Below are 24952 nucleotides of genomic sequence, written 5' to 3' on the forward strand. Positions count from 1 at the left end.
GCTTACCCCCCCCCCCCCCGCTTCCAACGGCCTTGTTTCTGACAAGATAGGCAGTTGAATGCTCTTACGATTTTCAATCTTGTCAAGGATAGACTGACCCCACCTAAGCACAGGGTCGCAAATTAGAAACTTTTTCATGGGATGGGGGTGTCAAGCAGTGGTGGACTGGCCCATCGGCCCGTGGCCGGTGGGCCCCCTTTTAAAATCTGGCAAAAAGGGCCCCATCTTTGCCGAAAAAGACCCCATTTTAGGAATGTGGGGCCTTAAGATGTCCCGTTACGAATAATAGATATCATTGAATACATCAAAACTGAGGTTGAATAAACGTCCCAGCATGTGATTATAAAATGGATTGGGTCGAAGCTAAAAAAAGAATGGTTTTTTTAGGTTATGAGAGGTTAATAGAGATTGGAATTTTTAATATGATAGAATTTTCTGAAATTTTTTATTTTTCATTGACCCAGGTTCAGTTAATCTGCCCGGCATTAATTGTAGAGCTCAGGAGTTAATTAATTATAGAATTAATTAAGGAGTGATTCAGTAACAAACTCGGCGTTAACTTTCTCTTTCACTCAAGCCATAGCATTAAGATAACGCAATGCGAATGATTCTTCAACGGGGGTTGCTGCATCGTCTTAAAGATTCGTTTACCAAAGAATCTAGTTTTTTGCTTGCTATAAAACACGAACGGATAAGGTATTGCCTCATAGAATGAAAAATTGAGATAAAAAATATGTCAATAAAATGGCAAGAATTAGCCAAATTGTATATAATTGACGAATAAACTTCGAGTCGCAAATGGTTTTCAGAAAGGAAGGCAAAGTTGATGCAAAAAGGGGACAGGACTGATCACTGGTTTCTTGGAATGGAAATTAAAGAAATGTAACTTCTGGTAGCATTTGATTGAAATGGTCTTCGAAATGATAAACCTAAAAGTTTTGTGAAAAATATAGCTTGTAAGCACGTATTAAGTCTAAAATACAGACAGCAAACCAATTTAGAGGATGATTACACAAAAATTAAAGGGAACCTTCTAGCTATGATTTAGCTAAGCAAGTTTTTCCATTTTGAATTTTTGATAGAAATTGGTACAATCCAATAGACGTTCAATTTATTCCGCATGTGAGCCACAACTTCTACAAAGCGAGTCAGTGAACCTTCCTTTCTAGTTTGCTATTTTTAGGTCTGCCATCTTTAGTTTAAGTTTCAGTAAAGATAAAGCTTCCTCACACCTAAGATATTCTGTAATTTAAACATTCTCGAAACTATCCTTTATGCATCTGAGGTTATTTTTCTTATAACTTTTAACTTTGTTGTTTCGAGAAAGTCTCTTGTGCAAAATTACTGAAATCCAAAACAGAAAGAATTTTTATTATTTTGTGTTGAATTTCAATTAGTGTACTCAGCGCCCATTTTAATCAACAGTTCAACTTTGCTATTAGTGCTACATAGGTTATGTTGCTTAGAAATTGATCGATTATGATGAAATGCTCCCTTGACAACGCCTTTTTTTCAGACCACACCGACCTGGGCCCCTTCAGTTATTTGTGGCCGGTTAAAAATTCTGAGCCAGTCTAATACTGGTGTCAAGACAAGTTGGACAGCCTCGCGTACAAGATGGACTGACTCTTTGAAGCCAATCCAAGCAGATAAACTAAATAAAAATGTGTAAAGAATACGTTAGGGAAATTCCAAGAGACCGTACGATGTGGTAAAAATGTTTCATTCTCTATGTAAATTTTGTGTTCATTTATCTAAAGCACCAGATAAAATGTTTACTTTTGTTTTGCTAAACTTGTACTTTGGGACAGCTAAACAAACTCGAAACATACATATAACACAACTAACAGCATTATAGATTTTTTGCACAATCTGGGTTTGCCATAGCAGAATTGCATGTTTTAGTTTTAGATCTGCAAGACCAAAGTGGCTGTTCTCTTTGGGGGAGAGTTTTGTTTCTAATGCTAGGTCACGCTGTTTTCTTTTATCCCCCAATCTTTCGGATGTGCGTCCTCCGTAGTCAGAATCACACTGGCACCTAAACTCAAAGATAACGGAACTCTTTTGGGTGGTAGGAACGCAATCCTTTTGAATGGATGAAGGGCCTTTTTTACAGTAAACAATACGCGGATTAACAGCAAAGAAACATTTTGTAATGGACTGTTTTATCTTGCTTTCAAAATGCAAGGAACTGCTACCGGTCCACGGGCACTTTTGAGAACCAAATGTTCCTTCAGCCGAAAAGCTTGCGATTTTTGGCTGTACCCTGATGTACGAAACAACAACATCCTCTAGATGGCCGTTCTCCAGAAAGATTATTTTCAGTTGGTCAAGTTCCGAGTCGAGTTTAGACTTGAAACAAATCACCAGTGCCCTGTGAGTTAACGTTTTGATAAGGTTGATGTTCCTTTGTTTCTGGCAAAACAAACTCCATCGAGTGTAAACTGAAGCATTTAGTCAACCAAAACATTTAGAAACTTGAGTAAACGGAAGAAAACTTCAGGGCTGGGTGAAGGCTATTAAAGCATTTGAGAAAATATCTCAATAGCCTCGTTTTGGAAAAAAAGTATATGTGTCATCCATATATCGAAAATAAACACCTGGCTTTTTATTCATCTTTACAAAGAACACCTTAGCATCAACGTCCCAGATCAAAGCTTTTACCCCGAATAAAAAGAAATTTAATAAGAAATTCGACTTTGTTGTATGGCGTGAAGGTATATCTAGAACATATAGGGTTGAGAAAAAGATTGAATCAAAATCTATATGTAAACGTTCGTTAGTGATGAAAATGACTAAAATCGCAATATTCACGTAGATAAAAAGTTATTTTAGAAGCAAAAACTTAGTTAACTATTTCAATAATAAAAACTACAATCATACTGCAAATCTTGGTGAATTCATTTGCGCAACTGCAAGGTTCAAACCGAACTTGTGGCCCTAATTCAAAAATACGGTTACACTCTATTGGTTTGTTTCGCTGCTAGGTTCTTCGACAATCATAATCATTTATCTAAAGCAAAACAAAGGTTCCACGCATAAGAAGTAACAAAATTTCTGACATGTTATGTTAGGCTTTGTGACATAAATGATAGGCCTTGAGATATAAGTCAGTGGTGACAACTCACACCGCCTCTACAATTTATTGCAATGTAATCTTCATATCTCCAATAATGGGGTGAGAGGGCAGTTTGAGACAGGGAGAGGAAGGGAATTGCATGCTGTTCCAGAATTGCTTAAACTTGAGTAAAGAAATTTACCAAAGAACCACATAGCCAACTGAAATCTTGTTGCATTAATTGATTGAACAACTTGTGTCAGCTTGTTTCCAGTTTCTTTGCTGGTTGGCTTTCAGTGCTGCTTGAAGTTCTTTGACGCAAAGGGTAGAAATGCTTTGTTAGTGTATGCCTTTTTGGAGTACTGCCTTTGCTCTCGTAATCAAGTTCCCTTTGGAGTCGAAATGCTAATTCATAGTCTTCCTGCTCTTGTCGTGTCCTGATTGGAGTCCTCTTCAGATGATGAGGGGATACAAATTCCTCTGCAGACTCACTTGGGGAACCTTGATTATAATTTGTGATATAGTATGTAGTTATAGCATACCATGAGTTTCTTATCATACATCTAAAGAGGGAAAAGTATAACAAGACCATTTGGCTGTGCCAGCTTGTCAGCTAAAATAATACTTCAATACTGTATACAAAAACCAGTTCCCTAATATTACATTTTATTGTACACCTTAATTGCTGAAGGATTAGTTACAATTGTGAGGCTGTTATAGTATATAGTAAAAATTTACTATTCATTTTGCCGGTTTGGGTTTAGAACGCTATATAAGTTTTAAAAAATCAACATTTTAGCAGTGTGACAACAGCTGAAATTGCAATTTGTAATTATTGAAGAGGAATAAATTTTGAATGGAATTTGTTGAATGTAAAATGTGTGCAAATAGAGAACAAATGTACTGATTTTGTGGTCAACACTGATGATCACATTGATCATATTGATACGGAAGCATTTGAATGAATTCGTGCACCAGAGAAAGTTCACATGGCTTCCGAACTGAACATGTATTTTTCAATAAGAAATTGATGGAAATTCTGTTGGGCTAAAATAAATAACTTTTAAATTTTCACAAAATGATTGTATAGCCAAAAAATAATACATGATGAAAACTTAATTAAAGAACTTAATTTTCATAACCCTTTAAAAGACATTTTCATACCTGGACAAGATTTTGCCAGCCAGTTTGTAAGACAGCTATTACTTTTGCTTTGTGAAGGAAAATTTGTGTTACTGCTTCTTAGTACCATCTCTTGTGGCATTTTGCAGGCCTCAAGGAAATGATTCAATTTTGAGTTTGGTGATGTGAGTCTGTCTCCAGCCTGAAAAACATGTAGCACAACAATCAATACTCTAAGGTCCTTAATAGAAGGGGGGTCAGAAATTTTTCAAAAAATAAATAAGCGGGGGGGGGTCTTGGTAAGTGGGGGGGGGGGGGGGGGGTTGGAAACGTAAAAAATCTGAAAAATCATGTGATGATTCTTTTTTAGGGTCAAATGAGATTTTCTTCTGAATACAATCGATAGCAAAATTACAATCATCACCATGTAATAATGCATTGTTATATTACTAAAATGAGCAAGCTAATTATCATTGTGTACATCAGCCAGGCCTATGTAATTTTTTCGGATGTTATACTACTTTTCAATGTTAAAACTTTTGTACAATGCAACCTCTTCTATTAAGAGAAACTTTACAGATATTTTACATCTGAAAGAACAAAGGAAAAAATGAAATTAGGGATATGAATGATTGCATATTAAAATTAATAAGCGGGGGGTCCAAATAAGCTCCGGTGGGGTCAGAAAAAAATCAAAAAATTAATAAGCATCCCCCCCTTCTATTAAGGGCCTTAGAGTATTTCACAAAAAGATGCAAAAAAGCGATTACAAAGCAATAAATTTCCTTTTGAGGCATATAGTAGACATCTAATATGCAAGACACTATAAGTATACTTGACTCACATGACTGCACAAAAAGGTGGATAAATTTAAGCTGATGACTTTCTCATACTGCATTCTTTAGATGCTAAAACCATGGATTTTATTGGAGTTGAAGGCTTTATTTAAAATCTAAACTTTTAACAAATCCTTACAACAACAAAATCACAGCTGAGGAACATACTGCAACAACAGAAATTATTCCTGAGGTCACAAAAAACAGAAATAGCTGCTGGGAAACATACTGAAATGTGATGCATACATTATCTAGCTCTTCATCTTGCATTTTTTTTGCAATCATTTCATCCTCTTTTAATATTTCCTGTTTTTGTTTCTCTTCCTCTACCATTTTCTTGATAACTTCTTCACTTGCCTTCATCTCTTCTTGTTTCTCTAATTCAACCTAAAAATTTAACAAACACTTAAACTGAAATTTCAAGCAAATGGTGCGAGCAAAACTTTCAAAGCCCTAAAAAGACTGAATCCTTCCACGTCACAAATTTTCCCTATTGGTTGCTTTTTAGAATGGATTATTTAGATTTGACCGATGAATAAGATGAAATTGTGAAGGCATTTTAATAAATACATTTTAGGGTATGTAGACTTAGAGTAAATTCAATTCAAAGTTTTTTAAACATGTACCTTTAAAAGCTCCTTTTCATATTCCTTTCTCAGCTCACCCTGCTCTGCAACAACAGGTCGAAAGGTTTCACCTGAAATATATTTTTTTATTTGGTCAAAAAACTAGCATAAAAATGCTTATAACTTACTTTCATTATCTTTGTGCAATACAAAATTTATCATATGAAAAAATCACACCTATTGTGACATAAGCAAGAATTTTAGACTAAATAGATATACAAGAATTCAAATCTTCAAAGTGTATAGCTGCCCGTTTTCCTTATATGGTAATTTCACTCTTTCTGGTATAGACTATAAAGATTAGTCTAAAAGGGTCTCCATTCACACATAAAATGTGCCTGAAACTTTTTTAAGAGGTACAGTTAGAGGGTGGGAATGGCAGAAGATGTTGAAGAGGTGAACACTTTCCAATCCATGCAATATTAATGGAAGATTTCTTGTCATTTTCCTTGACTAATCCAGTATAACAGTGTATGTATGGTTAGAATAAGGAAACAGATAAATATAAATCATAATATTTTGCAGTATAAAGCAAAATTTTAATTTTTTTAAGGGTTTTGAAGTCCTGATAATATGAAATTTGTTGGCGTTTGGTATTTGTATGCCTTGAAAAATTTAGGCATGCGATGGTGTGCCATTACTCTGTTTCCGTATGAGAATTTGAGTGAATCTGTTTTAGATTTTGAGTACCATGCTCAAAAACAGAGTCAACTGAAGTTATTCAAAATTACTGTTCAAAGTGGCGTCATCCAAAAACGGAATCATGTGAATACATGTTGTTTTATTGAGAACAGCGAAGACAGAGGCATTTGAAAACGAAGTCATTCAATCTCAGTTTCAAATAGATCTCAAACAAAGCAGGCCATGAGTGGGGGGGGGGGGGTGGCCATGGCCTCCCAACTCTTTGCAAAACAAGTAGTTTTAAAGCTGCAGTAAAAGAGGTAAGAAACCTTGGCCCCCTCCTTTTTCTACCCTTGCCCCCCCCCCCAACTTTCAAATTTGTGCCACGGGCCCTGCAAATGATATTAGAACTGATAAATATGAAGTGATAGAAACACTCACGTTATCATTTTGACAAAAACAGAGTGGCCCGGGGTAGTGTGTTCAAGAAAATACGAAAAGAATGGAGAGAGAGGACAGATACATACAAAAAAGGAGTCATGGAAACCAGGTGGTAAAGAGTTAAAACGCCCCCAAAAATGTCATCAATATAGCCCACACAAAATAAATTAAATATCACTTTAAAGAAACTAAAAGAAACAAATGAGAAAAAGGAAAAGTAATTCAAAACATGGAACTGGGCGTGCAATAGAAAGCACACCTCTGGAGTTTTAGGTGTGTGTGGAGGCGTGCGCGTGCGATCGCTGGCTGAATATTACCAGGGCTGGTTTTGCAAATATGGATAGTGCAATTTTCACTTGCTGAACGCTGTTTTGATAATATAAACTCAATCACTTTCTTAAGTTGCTCATCTAAATGCTACAATCTGTTGGGCATGGCATTCTTTTTGTTGTGTGAGCATTCTCACTAACAACAAACGTGGTTAGACAAAAATACATTTTTTCCTTTGATTTTCTTAACCTTAGGTTTTATAATAATACAAAGGCATTCATGCCAAAAATCAGTTTTAACACACAAATAGAGTGGGAGCCATAATGATGAAACAAAAAGCTTGACTATAGAGTGGAAATCTTGTATAGATATTCCAAAATCTATTCTACACATTCCTGATAAACAATTTGAGCGTTTGGTCACTTTTCAAAAAATTTCATTAAAATATGCTAAGTCTTATTCTATTAATAATACCTTCAACAAATTACTAATCTAGGAGGTCATATGTCTGGCTTAATGTTCTAGGTCCTTAATTTGGCTGCAGAAATTAACACCTCAGTTGTATGAATATCAGTCAACTGGACACAGACAAGAATCAAAAATTGAAATCAAATAGACAATGAAAGAATTGGGTCCCTCTGGTACCCTGGGAATTACATAGAACGAAGAATGATCTATTAGATGGTTTGTTACTAGAAGTTCTATAATACGGTAATCTACCAGGATAAGGAAGTAAACTCGGTCCATAGTCAGATATTTCCTGTCATCCGTTCAGAACGTTTTTCGATTTTGAGTTTAATTCAAGAACGGGTATAGGATCCTGCAGATAAACATCAGAGGCCTGCAACGTGATTAGTCACAACCTTTATTCTTCCTATCCAGTCTAGGTATGTGCGGGACATAATACTCACAGTTCATTGGTACATCGTCGTCGTCTTCTTCATCCTCGCCTTTTAACCTTCGTTTGCATCTTTCAGGAAACAATTTTTGAATGACGTTCCACCTTTCTTGATCAATAAGCGTACCTTCACGACCCTTTTTTCTCGCCCAGTTCGATATACGAACCCTACACATAGGGCAACATAAACTTGTTGCTTCGACGTGAGCTTGAAAACAGGGCATACAAAGTTCATGTTTACATGGCAATACAACAGGCTGGATCAACAGCTGCAGGCATATTGGGCACATAAAATCTGTATATGACTCATTCGATGTTTCAAACTTTTTTGATGGAGTTAATCTTTGTTGACATTGTTTTCTTTTTTTCCTTCCTGGGGCTGCCTTTTCCTCGGCCATTTTGCGCGGCATTCACAATAAAAAAGTTGAAATGGCGCTCTTTCATCACGAGGTTATATGGTAACGAGACTCTTCCGGCGCTGCCCAAAGAAGGAAAGTTAAGACGAATTACACAGGCCGTCCATTTGTTGGGGAATTGGGAAGTCAATTCAAAATGACAAGCCCACATAGATCGGTCTGGTCAAATAGTAAAGAAGATTTTAAGTTACTTGAAGTCATTGGATATGGAGCGACAGCTGTAGTACAGTCAGCCATTTACATACCAAAAAACGAGAAGGTGGCAATAAAGCGTATTGACTTGGAGAAATGTGGTGCAAGTATCGATGAAATGCAGAAGGAAATTCATACTATGAGTCAATGTAATCATGAAAACGTTGTCAACTATTTCACTTCATTTGTTGTTAAGTCTGAACTGTGGATAATCATGAAGCTCCTTGATGGGGGCTCAATGCTTGACATCATCAAGCATTTGTCAAAGAACATGACACCCGAGGAGAAATGTCAGGGTGTTCTTGATGAAGTCGTGATTGCGACAGTCCTAAGAGAAGTTTTGAAAGGGTTGGATTACTTCCACAAGAATGGTCAAATTCATAGGGATGTTAAGGCAGGCAATATCCTCTTGGGGTCTGATGGTGCAGTACAGTTGGCAGATTTTGGTGTCAGTGCTGTGGTCACTGATTATGGTGACAGGACAAAGCCAAAGCTGAGAAAGACCTTTGTTGGTACTCCATGCTGGATGGCACCTGAAGTTATGGAGCAGTTGCATGGTTATGACCAGAAATCTGATATTTGGAGCTTTGGTATCACTGCCTTGGAGCTGGCAACAGGAACTGCTCCATATGCAAAGTTCCCAGCAATGAAGGTATTAATGCTGACACTGCAAAACGATCCACCTACCCTTGATACTTGTGCTGATGGAAACAAAGATGCATATAAAAAGTATTCAAAACCCTTTAGAAAGTTGATTTCAATGTGTCTACAAAAAGATCCTGTCCATCGACCAAGTGCAAATGAACTTTTAAAGCTTAGTTTCTTTAAAAAAGCTAAGGGAAAAGAGTTTCTTCAACAAAATCTGTTAACTCTAGCACCAGGTCTTGGAGAGAGAGCTCAGAAGGTGAAAAGAATACCAGGATCAAGTGGGAGACTTCATCGTAACCCAGATGGAGGTTGGGAATGGTCAGATGATGATGATGATGAAGGGAAATCTGACAAAAAGGGAAGTGATGCTAAAAAGGATGATTCAAAGTCTGTCAGAAAAGATTCTGTGCAAGAAGGTGCTGCTGCTATTGAGAAAGAGTCAAAAATAACAAACAACCTTGATGCTGATGTGACTGAGTCAGCAGGAAAGGAAGACACAAAACAACAAGAAGAAAAAACTCAAGCAAATGAGCCAAAAGTATTTGACATCACTTTAAGGTTAAGAAACAATGAAGGAGAACTAAATGATATTAGATTTGACTTTTCAACTGGACAAGATACAGTTGATGGTGTTGCACAAGAACTTTTGTCTGCTGGTCTGATTGACGGTGTTGACTTGATTGTTATAGCTGCAAACCTCAATAAGGTTGTCTCTTCTAATGAGCAGCAAATTATTTTTCCGTTGCACTCGCATGCTGATTTGAATGAACAACCAGATGATAAAGCACTACGTGGCTTTGCACAGTTCACTTTAAATGACTAACAAGCAAAAATTGAATTTCAACATAGCTTATCAAAAAGATGCTTCAGAATCTCATATATAGAACTGCACTTTGTTAATTTTCAGTAAATTTTTGCCTGAAAGTAACACTGTTTTAGTTAATGCATAACTTTTGTATTCGCATCATAGGCAACAGCTGTAGTTTTCCAGTTGAAAAATTTTAAGTGATCTGTATGTTTGTCCTAAAAAGCCATAAAAAATGTGCTATCATGAATCACATATTAATTTTTTTGACCTGGTTTGTGCAATTTATGAAGAATTTGTTTGCATAGCAAGTATATAATCACTTTAGGACAAAGAATAGTAAAAATTTCGGAAATTTGTTTCTATCTAAAGCCTACTTAAAACATGTCTAGATAAAATTCATTCCAAGCAGCTATTTGGCACAATATCTGATGGCAGTGTAAATAAATGATGTTTCAAGCAGATGTTTTACTACATTAAACCTTATCACAATGACTGTTGCAGTGTCTGATTGCAAGAATTTGGGCTTACAAGAATTTGGGCTTTAAGATCAATGCTTGAACACTTTGAATAAATCTTAGATCTTGTTATGAAAGGCATTGCAATGAAAAGATATGTAACAGCGTTTTGTGAGTAATAAATTGTGCTAAATGTAAAAGCTATTTAGCAGACATGTTGAATGTAAAAGATATGTAATAGATATGCTAAAACTTTTTGAGAGTAACAAATACTTGTTATTGAGAATCTGAAAGCTTGTTGCAGAAGAAGAAATTATTTGACACATTGAAAATTTGAGAAATGGAACTTATTGAAACTAAATACCCTGAATCCTTACAGTTGAAATCCTGGTGCTGAATACAAATTCATGATGCAAAATGAGTGCATGCAAAATGTTTATGTGGTGTATACACAATATACAAAATGTATATTATGTGAATTTAACTTTGAACTTTATGTTTCAATTCAGATTTGGGGAACCGTTTACAAGGTTGCCAAGTTTTGGAAAATAATATCTGTGAGATTTAATGAGCGCAGCTAGTGAAAAATGGAACTGGGGTCCAGAGTTGGGGGCAGAAGAATTCTGAATTTTAGTAGATCTGGGGTGCTCAAATGGCTTAAAACTAAACCATTCAGAGTGCCTAAATATAGGTGTTTATTTCACATTGAAAACATTCCAGAAAAGCACAGAGAACAGGCTTTTAAACGTAAGAATAAACAACCGAAGTATTGAACAATAATAGTGTATAATACTTATACATTAACGTGTTTGACAATCACTCGCGCAACATGTCTGGGCAAGTGATTGTCATAAACAATGTAGTGGAATGGAATGTGTTCAGCAATCACTGAGGCGTATGATCTGAATTGAAAGAAGAATGAGGCCCAGGAAGAAATCCGTGAGAAGAGTAACTCGCATCATGAGACTGAGAAGGGTGAATATCAGTGAGTCTCACGGCCAAACCGTGAGACTTGACAACCTTGGTTTATTCTTTTTTTTAGAATCAATCTAATTTTTAGTTGGAAATATGGGGGCCTGTAAAACATTATATGTCCATGGTTAGAAATTAAGACCATCTTAACTAAAGGAAGTCATTGTAGGTTATCAGAGTGAAAGCAAGCTTTTCAATAAATGTCTTTGTGAATTTTTTTTAAATATAATCAGGAATATGTATATCAAAAGGTTAAGTTGTCAAGCAAAGGTATTATGAAAAGGATCACATAAAATGTAGCATATTTCTCTATTATGGTAGATGATTTGGTAATCCCCATAAAATTCTCATCGTACAACATACCCCAACTGGTAGTCTCACAATCAGTTTATCAAACTGTATAGCAATGGTATAATGAAAAGGATTAAAATATGATTAAAAATGTAATTTGTTTCTCTGCTATGTCAGGGCAAACAACTCTATAAACACCTTATTAGAGTCAGCTATCAATTGTTTGAGCTGCATTGAAACCAGTGAAAGTGTTTGATAGGTTAGCCATGACAAGACGGGTTTGGACAAGCCAAAACGATTAGGTCAGCTGACCATAACAACAAAACCCAAGTACAGGAAATGTGGCCCCCCTTGGTAAAAATAGATTTTAGGGGCTCAGTCCCTCTTACTAAACAAGCTTATGTGTGATTGGGCAAATTCCTTATTTGAAATGTGAATTAACCCTTGAACTCAAATGCAAGTATAGAGGGTGTGGTCATGGGTGTGCCTTCTAGAGCACAGCCCCTTTTATAACATTTTATGACGACACCCCCAACCTGGAAGCATCAAAGTCAACAATGGCCACATTGCAATGTATACAAAGTAGCAGTGATAACTGAGAAATAACTGGGAACATTACATATTAATTCAGTTGCTAGCCATATTTCACAAAAAAGCTTGTTAAGCATTGTGAAGTGGCAGTACGCCTGAATTGGATTGCGCATTATGAAAAAATTTTGGAAAGTTCTTTATGTTTGATGTCTAACTTTAAAGTTGCTTTAGAAAGTAATCTTAAAAATTAGTTAACCAGCTGTCAGAATCCTTGCTCCTATTTATCAGAATATTTTGAAGATGATGTGAAGTCCTTTAAAGGTATCCTCCTTGAAAAACTGCAGCTAGATAGAGAAGCCTTATGCATTGGCCACTGAGAAAGACCTGACAGGTAAAATATTCCTTGACAAAAGTGAGCAAAATTTGTTTTTTTTTCTGAAAATGAATGCATTTTTATGTAGATTGGGTATCATTTCTATTCTTTATGAAAAGAAAAAAGTCCGACTTTGTGATAGGCTCTAAATATATTGCTCAAACATTTTTTAAAAGTTATCTTACCTAATCAGACAAAAGTTATATTGGATAGCATCTGCGTCTATGGATAAAAGAGCATCCTTTCTTCAACTTGTATAATTAGTAAATTCAGGCACGTAAATAATAGGGGGGCGTGGGGGGCGTAACGCCCCCCCAAAGTTTGGAAAATCCAGTTACAGTTGGAAAACGTAACGGTTGACTTGGAATTTTTTTCTTAAGACCAAACTTGTGAATTTTATATTTTAAGAAGTTTTTTTATTTTAAATATAAAAATTCTAAACATTAAAATTCACAGGCTGAAGCTGACCCATCCAATCGTTTTCTATTGTGAATCTAGTCTCCACTGGATCCAAATTGCACACTTGCCCCGTTTTCTTTTTCTTTCTTTCTGACGGGAGTTGAATCAAATTACGAACAGGCAAGGTGAACTTACGGATAAGAAACTTGAAACTTACAGTTTGGAATAATAATACCCGCATTGATCAGAAAATATTAGAGTGGGAATTTTTTTAGAAACTACGAGTAGTTAATTCAATAAAAGATTAAGAATCTTTCAGTACTAAAAATTCTCAACGCTTCTTATAAAAAACGAGTTTATGCTAAACTCCCCCTGTTATTTGTTAATGTCCTTGAGTCCTTATCATAAATTCCTATGACAAAACTGCTGTGGAGCAAGAACACATTGCAAAAACTGCAGTAGAAGTATTTGATCAAAGAAGAGTATTTCATCTTTCGAATCAGGCATATGCACAAGTTTGTTCTCAAATCATCATTTCAATTGTAAGGAATGAAAAGGCATTTGGCCCTCTGAAAAGTTCAAAGGTAGTTTTCTTCGATCAAGAACGAAAATAAAAGGCCCAAATTCTTGGTGCTTCTATATCGTGAAAAAATGTATTTTAGATAAAATTGATCAATTGATCTGAAAGAATACTACTAATCATTAAGTATATCTAATACTGGTTTTGCTTAAATGTTGCTTTACTTCTTACAGTATGTTTAATGTTTGTTTCATGTTAATAAAAATTTAGAGATTTAGGCTTTTATGCTTTAGGCTAATTATTGAGTAAAGATTTGGTAATTATAAAGAAAATAGAACTATGGTGTTCGGGCTATTTACAAATATCAATTTGGTAGGTACAACAGATCTACTGGTCGAATGAAAAATTTATCACTTAAAGTTGGAATTTTCATACTTCCACGCCCCCCCAAAATTAGCAACTTGTTTTCGTCCCTGAGTAAATTGCAAAAATTAAGGGCATTTCCTATTTAACCAAATCTTTTAAGGAAGCCATAGAAGGCTGGTATTGCCAAAAGCCAGTGGAATCTAATTTACAGTATCAGCTTTAAAAACACAAGATGATTCAACACATATTTTCAACACTTTATTTAAAACTTTAAAATCAAAAACTTTCATTTGTATAATCTAAGAATGAACTGAAGAGATTTAAATAACTACCAAATGCTAACTGCTAAGTTATAAAATGCTAAGTTATAAAAGATTTTCCAAGGTGAAATCCATGATAACATCAGCTTTAACAATAGCAATGCAGTCTATGATACAACTGTCAACACACTATAACAAAAAAGAAACAACGGTTCAATGATCAACAACTATGATATGATGAAAACATACTAATCTCTTAAACAATAGAAAGTATTCTCAGTTTCTAAGCTTTTTTTGGCTTGTCCACTTTTACATTCCAGTAGTATAGAATTTGTGCCCAAAGGATGCAGTTAAGAGCACAAGCAACAATAAACTGTCTTAAAAATGCGATATCATTTGTTTCCTGAATTGTTGTGAAGATCCGCGCTAAGCTGCCAGCCAGGAGAAGAAACACAGTGATTGCAGACAGTTGCCCAGTGTGTCCATTCTTGAAGTTTGCAACAATTTGTGTCAGCTACAAACAGAGACAAAGACATTCAAAATACGCAATCCAATCCATTATTTTTGGCAAGGAAGGGCAAAAAGGAAATAGGCAAGAAATATGTATTTTACAAATGCAATTGTTACTTCAGGAACACTATAATAGTTCATGTGAAGTCATAATAAATGGCTGAAAATGTGTTTCTTTTCTTGCCCTATAATACAAGCCCTGTAATGATAATCTTGGTGTTCCACCACATAAATGTAATCTTTCAATCTTTATTTATTATTGTCATATTTAAATAAATCTGTTAAAATGTCATTGATTAAATTTCATACAAACCCAATACTTTCAACATTGCGCAATAAAATGACAACATGCTTGGCATTGAAAAAACCCTTTTCCAAAATTTTTTCAATTTTCTGAGAATTTTTTTTTGTCGTTTGATGGTTACAGTGCATGGGCCATCAAGCCCTGTACACACAGCGAAAGCTAGCCAAAGGAAAGAATCAATGGGGCTTACAAAATGTAAACATTTTAATCTTATATCACGAATAAACTTAAAAAAGATGTTGATGGCATATATCTAACTCTTGTTTGCTTCTTGTGTATTTGGAACTCATTAAAAACAATAATCAACATATTAAAGGTGTTACCCTTATTTCCAAACAGGTTGAGCCTACTAGGAAAACAAATAAGCTCAAGTTTTTTAAAGAATCTCCCTACCTTGCTACCTGTCAGCATGACAATACAACATGCTTGCAATTTCTCAAGAACTGAAAGTGGAGTCATGCCTGATCCTAAGACATAAAAGGAAGCAGCATATGCTGGCACAAACAAGAAAGTGAAACGAAACTGGCCACTGTAATAAAAGTACAGGACAACAAGCAGCACATCTTGCAGGCCCATCAAGAAAGATTCTCCCCAGGCACTATAATGAAAGGAAAGTTAAAGCCATAAGTTTCATAAAATGAAGTAGAAGAAATTGAAATGGCTAATATGTCCAAGCTGAGAAATTCTAAGATAACCATTCTAAGATAAGACAAATTAACACTGTTTACTTAAATTGCACCAGAGTGTAAAAGATTGGAACCTTTAACTTGGGGACATTACCTGCCCTTTCATCCAGTTCTATATTCAAAATAAGGATGATTGTATTGTCCAAGTACATACCTGAATGGAAACCCTTTGTCAATGCTATAAGCTGCCGAGAACAGAAGCGAGATTATCTCCATGAGGATTGACAGCAAGCTAAGGCCAACAACACTTTTTGCTTGGAGGACTTTTACAATTTGTGGTATTTTTACTGTAAAATTGAATTGATCAATCATATAACAGAATGGAGTGACAAGAAAACTAAAACATGAGTAGCAAACATTTAATTTTTTCTGCCACTCTTTTCTTTAAGAAGGTATCAATATTTTTGCAAATTTTGAACACGTTATGGGAAAGAGACATGCAGTATATTGTTTTGGTTTCTAATGGACTGGCCGGCATTAAAGAATTATTCAAACTAAATTGTAAAAATGTTCTAAAGCACAAATAGAACAGCACTTTATAGTCTATACACAATTTTCCAAGTTGCTTGTACTCAAGCAGTAATGCAGACATGTTATACAGCAATAATTCCAACTTATGTTTGTCACCCTCAGTCTTTCAAGTCCTTTACTGAATTTCAAACATTTTTAAAACGTAAGCCAGATCATAAAGAGTGCAGTTCTACAAAGATCTTATCAAATAAGTCTAAACAACTTCCAGCGAAGAGCTAATAAATAATTATAAAACATGGAGACGTTAGTAGAATATCATTTGAACATTTCTAAACCTTACCCATGGCAGATCCAATAACAATTCCATAACCAAGAGCCTTTGCCAAAGCAATTTTCAAACATGGAACTGAATGAAAAAAGAAGACAAACATATATTTAAAAGGAATAAAGAAATTTGAAAACGGCTTTCACCAAAAAATTTTTGCAGCTTACATGTACACATGATTCGCACACCAAGGGCTTCAAGATGAGAGTTGTTTTGTTTGCAATTCAAATACTTTGTAATTCAAAGATTTTTCTTGTTTCAGTAACAACATTACTATGACCAGGCACTTTATCAAAACCAATATTTAAAAAGAAAATACTCCATGCAAGGCATCAAAAATAGGAAATCAGTTATTTAATTATATTTTTTTGGTCCATTGGATCAAAATAAGCTGATATCAAACATCTAACAATAATTACTTAGTAACATGGAAACAGGATTTCTCTCACAATTTTTTAAGAACCAGTAAATTTAAGTTGAGGCCGACTGTTCTTAATCTTTTCAAATTAGAGGCTAGATTGTTCTTAGAGTCATACGTAAATGATGCCCTTGCAGAGGGGGGAGGGGTGTTTACAGTTTTGGTGATGGAAGGTGACACTTTGAGAGAGGAAGGGGACGGGGTTTCCAGCTTTTGTGATGTCACCTTGGTGAAAGTGGGATCATCTTTTCTAAGGAAAATTGCAGTGAGCTATATCTATAGAGACTCAGACTCGAGTTGCTATTTACATAAAGGAAGGGTTAGTACATAGCAACAGGCCTATCTTCAGCAGAATATGAAGGTGCAGAAAAAATCTTCATCAGAACTGCTTTATGGTACCTCATGAAAGCTACCCCCATGGTCCTATCATAACTTTTCATTGTCCATACATTTTATGTTTTCATGTAAACATTTTTATCTATGAAAAAAGCAAAACTTAATACAGTTTGAAATTAACTGAACTAAGCATTAAACTTAAATTAAACTAAGCATTAAACTAAAACCTAATTTGCATTCTGTGTTGAGAATGTGTGATTTGATTTCCATTTCGTCCTTTTCTGGAAAATTCAACAGATTAGAAAATGGGGAAAGTTTAAAAATATATGTACAAGAATATAAGGATCGAGTTATTGTTCATAACCATTCGTGAGGCCCCTGTTTGTCAGAGAAAATGAAAATTCGGTGTTCAACAGTCTGATACAAATGGCAGAAAATTGGCATTAGCTTTCATTGTTATCCTATGCTTTGAAATTTTTCCCCAGTTTTTAATCTTGTGGAAATTGTACAAGAAGATGTTTTGATAAATTGTGAAAACGTAACAAAGAAAATGTTGTGGAAAGAAAAAGTTGGGGGGGGGGGAGAAAAAGTTGCAAGGAAAACTCGCAACTTTTGCAACTTTTCTCAGAATCCGCAACTTTTCTCCTGCAACTTTTATATAAATTTTTTTATATTCGCGCTACTTTCTCCCACAACTTTTATGATTTTTGGCAGAATTTCATTTTTGTTTTCACCTGTTTACCATGGTCCACACACAACATATCTATTTAGATGAAAATTTAGATGAAGAAGAAAAAGATGAAGACTTTGATATGTAGACCTTTTATGGAAAATAGAGTAGATATTTAGTGAAACTGGTGTGTCAATAATTTTTACATTTTGAGTTTTTTGAAAGAAAGTCCAGTTGTTTCGGGAAATTTTGTCGAGCAAACTACAAATGCTCAAATTTGTTTCAAAAATTGTCATTTATCACAACATATGATATTCGCAACTTTTCAAAGAAACAAATTTTACAGCATTAAATTCCCACAACTTTTTGTGATAAAGAAAAAAATGTTTTTTTGCTTTCCTCTCCTCTGTTATTTTGGGTGACCCCTTAATTTGTTCTTAAATTGATAGAGTGTAGGAAGTGCGACTGTTGCATTCTCGTTTAAGGGGGTTGTTCAGGCCTCATTTGCCAACAAAGTGAGTGAGACACCTTCATTTGCCAAAGTTTTAATATATTATAATATGTATATGTTCTTATAGGCCAGAAAAGAGGACACTGGGCCAGTCCAGAAAACCTCTGGGTTGGTCTCAATGTCCTTGGCAACATTTAATGGAAATTGTATCCCTACAATAGACTTTAAAATTGTTAGTTATTTTCGTATACTTTTAAAAACTGCAATTAAAATTTGTTGTTGAATGAACAGAATTTGATTTGAGTGTATTTAAAGATATAAAACTTTTATTAAAGAAGAAAACATTGCATCACATACCGTCTAAGAAGTTGAACTTCACGAAGAATTCGTCATGACATCTTCTTGGTATCAACATTAACGCATAAGGAGTGAAGAAATACTCTGCTTCGTTCGCCATCGTTGCCTGATTCGTGTTTGCAAACGTGTAATCTGAAATACAAAGTTCGATACTGTGCAACAGCAACATGACACTCTGAGCAGCAACAGCAACGATGACGACAATGATAAAGAAGCGCCGAAGGCGCCTTGGGCGCTTCTATATTATGGCGCGATGCGCCTTCGGCGCTTCTATATCATTGCGTTGGATTCGGTTTTGCAACGGAAACTTTTTCAGATTTGGGCAGTCTTTCTACAAATAATCTAGGCCTACGTTTCCCCAAAATGGAATAAAAAGTTAAGAAAATGCTTCAACTTTTGAAGCATAACCACGAAAACACAGGATTCTTGCGACTTGCAAACAAATACAACTTTCTAATTTCACGTTTGCATAACAAAAAAAACTCATAAAAGAAATTGTAAAATCAAACTTTTAAGCTTCCAAAAAGGTTTACTTCATCGACGAAAATGCTACAATTTTATTAAATTATTGCATTTATTCAAGCTACTTTAAAAATTGCGCAACATTCAAGGAAAAGCCATTGTATTCGTCGGCGATGTTTAATTTTTGTTATGAGAGAGCATTTTCTTCCTATAAAGCTGGAAAATTTGTATTTTTTCATGATTTTTATAGCCATATTTTTGCTTATGTTCCAGTATTTAGCTTCTTTTTACATGACAACATAATTTCTAGTAAGGATTCAAAACCAGAAGCGGACTGGCCCACCGGGACACCGGGAAATTTCCCGGTGCGCCCTTTGCCCCAAATTATTTTTTTCAAAAACTTGAAAACTTCCAAAAGGCAACTAATCTTCGAACAAAACTAAAATTGATTACAACCATCAATTGACCTCCTGTCTTAAGTACGTTTCCATAAAAAGCTTAGCTTCACCTTTAAGTTTAGCAATATTAAGATTAATTGTTAAGTTTAATTGTTAAGTTTAATTGTTAAGTTTGATTGTTAAGTTACCAGATCTTTGTTATTGTAAAATTCATTGAAGACGAAATTTTGATCAGCAAACTCTGCAAGATTTTTTGAAAACCTTGAAAAGAACATATTTTGTTTTGAAAATTTTGAAAACTTTTGAAAAAGCAAAACTTTTAAATAGAAACTTCTGAGAGCATATAACGTCAGAATAAAGGTCCAAAAGAACAAGATGGAAAATTCGATCGAGGAATTGGCATTTATTCTCCTCCATCTTGTTCTTTCTGATCCTTATTCTGACGTTTTATACTCTGAAGAGGTTCAGGCGAAAAGGCTTTTAGTATGTTAAAAATGTTTGCTTTTTTCAAATCCATTTTCAAATTTAGTAGCGCCAAAAAATTATCCATATTTTGTTTTACTGACAGCAGTAGCTGTGGTAGCAGCCAGAAGGCCTGCTCTCACTTCCAACCCTCGTTAGTTTTTTAATTTTTTCAAGTAAGTGCGCAATACTTGAAGTAATTTTATTTCTGTTGAGGTGACTAATAATTTTGTGAAGCCCATGACTTATGATTAACCATATTAGATTAACTATATGATTAACTTTATAATTTCTGAACGTCCTGTTGGTGGCATGCCAGTTTATTTTGCAATTCAACTAAAAACTCATAAGCATCATGCTTTTTGTACGTTACAACCAGAAATTTTGTACTCAAAAGGAATTATGACTTATTGGAGCCAAAAATCTTGACCACTTTTTAAAAAACGTTATACGGAACTTGTTGAGAATTGATGCCATCATAACGAACCTTTTGTAAAACTTAATGGAAAGTTAAACCGTCTGTTTTGAAAAAGAAGTGGTTTCAAATTTACAGCTATCTTTTAAAGTATTCGAATCTTCCTTCAAACTTTTGTTCCGGAATAGAGACTGTGCTTTTCTTGAGAAATTTGTTGCCCTTTTTACCATGTCTTCGCACAGTTTCTCATATAGAAAGAGCCTTCAATCTGTAAAGTCATCATTTTTCGCAAAACGGCAGCAGGGTCTCTTAGAATTCATTTGTCCAAGATATGTTATCAGATATCTTTCGGACAAGTCTAAAGTTTTAGGCACATATTCAATACCTGATCATAATTCCACACGCTGGTGTACTGGCATTATATCTTTTGTAAATGATTTGTAACTCTAGCGTAGAGGCAGGAGAAACACAGTCATTAGACTAGCAGGTCTGAACAGGCGCCCCCTTTACATTTTTTCAAAGATATGCTGCAAAACTTTCAAAATTTATGAGAATGAAGTCATGTATTTCGTGAAATTTCTAAAGATTTCGAGATTGAGTTTAATCGAAAATAATCTGGTCTCCTAGGCCAGAGAAGTTGCTTTCTTTGTAAAATCTTGGAAGATAGTGTCTCGCTAGCTGGAAAATCATCATTTGATACCTAAAATTGAGGGTAATACATCAATTGGTACCTACAAATTTTGTCAGCCGTGTAGACGTTTCAAATACAGTCAATTTGACTGAGAATCTTCTTCATGCCAATGCCAATTATGAATAAAAAAGTTTGATTTCCAACATGGGGCATGTTCCGACATTCTAAATAGGGTGATTTCAAAAAAATTTTCCCCGTTTCGTTTCCTATGACAATGTTTGCAACAAACTGATTCTCAGCCAAAGCAAAATTTTTTGAGCCCGTTTTACAACCCCAAAGTTAGGTGACTTTAGGACCTATTGGCGCCCTTTTGGCTGCTTTTCCCGGAGGGTCAAATGATTGCCAGTCAACCACTGTTCAAAACTATCACTTCGCAGTTCCCTCAGTAAAGACCTTTCGTCCCACGGCGTCGTAAACTTCTTTGGTTTGCCATCCCTTGGTAAATTTTTTTCTGATCTTGTACGGAAAAACTTTTTACACACCAGAAAAGCTGCACTCATTGAGCAGCCGACAATTGATGCAATTTCACGAAATCCGTTTGCTTTATTTTAGTAGAAAGCAATTTGTAAGCGCTTCTCTTAACTCAGTTCTTGAATTTTCAGAGCTTCCATGTTTTCGTCTCGAGACCTATAGAAATTTTATGGTCGACGTTTTTTTAATTTTTTGCCATACATAAAAGGCTTCAAAATATCAACAACGTCGTGTGAAAATTTCATGGAAATAGCTGCCGCACTTTTATAATGAGAAAGGTTTTAAAAAAGTCTTTCCAAATTTGTTGCACAAAATGTCTTCGAAGTTTCGAAGTGTGTCCCAATACTATTTGAACGTAAGTGTACATAATTGCATTGCATAATAGGTTTCATGTCATTTCATATAGGTAGCCCACATGCCTTATTTATTGTTCACAAATGCGGCACCTCATTGGGCACGGGCAAGAAACACTAACAAGCTTTTTAATGCTTGCTTTGAAAATAATGATATTTGTGCTTGAGGTGATTTCTGTGGGAATTGAGTTTCATATTTCTTGACATCTTTAAGATACAGTATCTAATCCGCATCATTTCATGCAGTATTTCATACAGTTCCATATAGTGTTTTGCAGGGATGCCGGAAGTATGACGGGGAAAGGGGGGGCAGACATTTACCAAGAAAATGAAGATGTAGGTGAGGTAAGTTAGCCGAGTAAAAATGGTCCGGGGGTACTTCTCCGGAAACTTTTTGTTACCACACCCTTACAGTTTGGTGGCTAAAAGCAACATCAAATGATATTTTGTTGCAATCAATTGTTGCTTCAACTCTATTTTCTTTTGAAAGTATTTTTTCATGTAGAATGTTCATGTAGAATTTTTTCAAGTATTCATTCATCTAGAGACAAATCTTCGAAGTAAAAAAGGCGAAGGGAGGAGAATATTGTTTATTCTCCAGAGTAAATTTTTGCTATTTGCGAATCTTGTTTTATGCGCCAAGGGTGAAGATTTGACCTTAAATGCTGCTACCACCTTTAAATAGGCCATGTTCTATTTGAGGGTTGAGCCTTACTGTGAGAGAGAATTATCGTCAAGTATTAATGAAAGTACAATGTAAGTTATCTAAAGCTCTGATAGGCATGAATGAAATGCAGAAAACCTATGAAAAGGCTGGACAAAAAGCATACTCTACTTGCCGGAACCTGGAATTCTATGAAACTGTGAACAAAAAGGCACACAAGAAGGCCTCCTTAGCCAAAAAACGTGGACTCCGTAAGGTCATAAGGGGATTTATTTATGCTGAAAATGTCTTCCTCCATGAAACTTGGGTTTTCAATATTCACTAATTGGGCCTAATTGGGCCATCTGTTTCATGCTTCCTTCAGCAATTGCATTTCCAGGTGGAATGATATACTCAAACAAATCTGAAATTATGATTACTACATCTAACTTTACCCGACGTTCACCAGCTATGCCAAACGATGGTCAAATTCCATATAAAATACGCCCACTTTGACGGCCAAGGCTTTCGACGAGCAACTTTGCTTAATGGCAAATGAGATCGATAGAGTTCCTTGTGGCCTGGTTTCCTTTCGTAAATTTCCAGGAAGATTGAGAACTTCGGCAATATAAATATTAGCGAATGTTACATATCTAACCGATGCATAGAAACACTTTGAACCAACAGGGCGAAAGAAAGACATATTTAAAGGATGACATCACGTTTTGAGTAGACTTTCAACATCTATGAAGGATTCAGCTCGATCAGATCAACTTTCATTATTGTTAGAACTTCTACGATTTTTGAAGTGATTGTTGACCAAGGGACCATAGTGCAGAAACCCTTACATTATACCTTGTGTTTGACTAACTATAAAGCGAGATTCCAGCAAATTCCATTTATTCCAATTCAGATTCCATTTTCTAATATTTCTAAAAACTGCAGATAATTTTTCAACAGCATGAGCAAACTATTTGAGCTATTAGAACTTCTTAAGAATTTTACAAAGAATCATCATAATAAGCCTTATGGAGATCAGCATTAATCATCCCAAAAACATTTGTGGTACCCAATTAAAAAAATGCTTTCTCAGGGGCGTCGTGGCCGGGGGCAGGCGGGCCGTGGCCCCTCTGCTTTCAAAAGTTGACAGATTTTCGGAAAAATCATTGCTATGTCAGAAAATTCTCAAACTTGAGCTGTAGGTAAAACAGAGAAATAGAGCGAACCTTTTAGCGACATAAATTACTTAGACTAGAATACTTATCATGTTATCGCGAAGCAATTCACTTTTGTAAAGAAAATGATAGATTTCCACAAAAACCAAATGATTTCTCAGGATTTACCGATTTCTACCATAGAGTGTTTGCTGCTCGGATTTCGTCAGTTAAAATCCGAATCTTCAAGAGCCAAGTTTGGTTGTGGAAATTTGCAATATTGATCATAAATTATATCTTTATATAATATTGAAGACTGGGACAGTGCCAATTTTTTGGCTATCACCAGATTTTTGAAAATGTTGTCCCAGATTTGGAACTTTGTGCAGTTATGTTGCTTAAGGTAAAACAAGGATGAACTCGCTCAATACCATCGCTTTCCGCCAATGGATATTCATTTTGCGAATAAAGTTTTAAAATGAAAATTTGCCCAAAAAAATGCAATTACCGGCGAACTTGAGAAATAAGATTATAAAAAATTTTGTCCTTCGGTGGCAACCATGGTGCCGCCTTAGGTCTTTATCCTACCTTTATCCTAATCTACCGATTTATAGTGTTGCAAGATGTCAGTGACTTTCACAGTAAGTATGAAGAATCAGAGTCAAAGATAAAAAGTTCATTTTAGCTAAACATCTTTCCAGCTAAGGAAAAGGTTATGTGCCCCCCCCTTACTGTAATAGGACTGGACGCTAGTCTACATAACTATGTTAATTTATGTTACTTGTGAATATTATTTATTGTTGTAATAATCTTATGATCATTAGTCAGTTTCGAGTCTCAAAATGAGTTGCACGCTATCGCCTTCGCTTCTTACGGTTTACGACTACACATAAGTTACAGCTAACTCTTAACCTGCAACATTACACTAACGGAAAATTTTTCTTCCTGACCCCTTCTAGAATAAATTCGCCACGACGCCCTGCGCTTTCTGCGTTTGTAAGACGTCACTTGATCAGGACCTTGTTGCATTATTGGGCGAGGTGAACCATACATATGAACTATGAACTAGACAATTTCACCACACCAAGATGAAATTGCCAAGAGCCATTTTTTATTTCTCCTATTTCCTCGTTCAAAGAAATTTTCAGCATGCGGCTGCCAGGTTTGCTGCAGCCTGGCAATACCTGACCTGCTTTTGATGAATGAGTTTAGCAATAAATGTGAATGGACACTATTGTCCGAGCAAAATGACTATAGTGAATGCTCAATCCA

General features: G+C 35.4%; 3 protein-coding genes across 4 annotated transcripts; 1 reads left to right on the forward strand and 2 right to left on the reverse strand.

The window, feature by feature from the left end:
* Positions 1–2769: 2769 nt before the first annotated feature.
* LOC135684969 (E3 ubiquitin-protein ligase rnf168) lies at positions 2770–8328 on the reverse strand. Of its 2 annotated transcripts, none has more exons than XM_065200696.2 (5): positions 7886–8328; positions 5643–5713; positions 5263–5403; positions 4223–4382; positions 2770–3559 (listed from the first exon to the last, which is right to left on the reverse strand). In XM_065200696.2, exons 1-5 carry the CDS (start codon positions 8280–8282, stop codon positions 3318–3320), a joined length of 1011 nt encoding a protein of 336 aa, XP_065056768.2. In that variant the 5' UTR covers positions 8283–8328; the 3' UTR covers positions 2770–3317. The 2 variants fall into 2 exon arrangements, with proteins under 2 accessions (XP_065056768.2, XP_088971305.1); XM_089115179.1 differs by having other exon boundaries at positions 3483–3621; positions 7886–8282.
* Positions 8329–8332: 4 nt separating this feature from the next.
* Positions 8333–10186, forward strand: LOC135684966 (serine/threonine-protein kinase OSR1-like). Its single transcript, XM_065200688.2, has one exon. The coding sequence runs from the start codon at positions 8425–8427 to the stop codon at positions 9949–9951; it is 1527 nt and encodes a 508-aa protein (XP_065056760.2). The 5' UTR covers positions 8333–8424; the 3' UTR covers positions 9952–10186.
* A 3893-nt stretch (positions 10187–14079) lies between these two features.
* LOC135684970 (mannose-P-dolichol utilization defect 1 protein) lies at positions 14080–18789 on the reverse strand. The gene is made up of 5 exons (XM_065200697.2): positions 18632–18789; positions 16415–16480; positions 15758–15890; positions 15311–15515; positions 14080–14617 (listed from the first exon to the last, which is right to left on the reverse strand). The coding sequence occupies exons 1-5, from the start codon at positions 18729–18731 to the stop codon at positions 14387–14389; spliced, it is 735 nt and encodes a 244-aa protein (XP_065056769.2). The 5' UTR covers positions 18732–18789; the 3' UTR covers positions 14080–14386.
* Between the last annotated feature and the right edge of the window lie 6163 nt (positions 18790–24952).

Source organism: Rhopilema esculentum, chromosome 21, assembly GCF_057945365.1.
Source record: "Rhopilema esculentum isolate cy_ngs chromosome 21, ASM5794536v1, whole genome shotgun sequence".
NCBI classification, from domain to species: Eukaryota; Metazoa; Cnidaria; class Scyphozoa; order Rhizostomeae; family Rhizostomatidae; genus Rhopilema; species Rhopilema esculentum.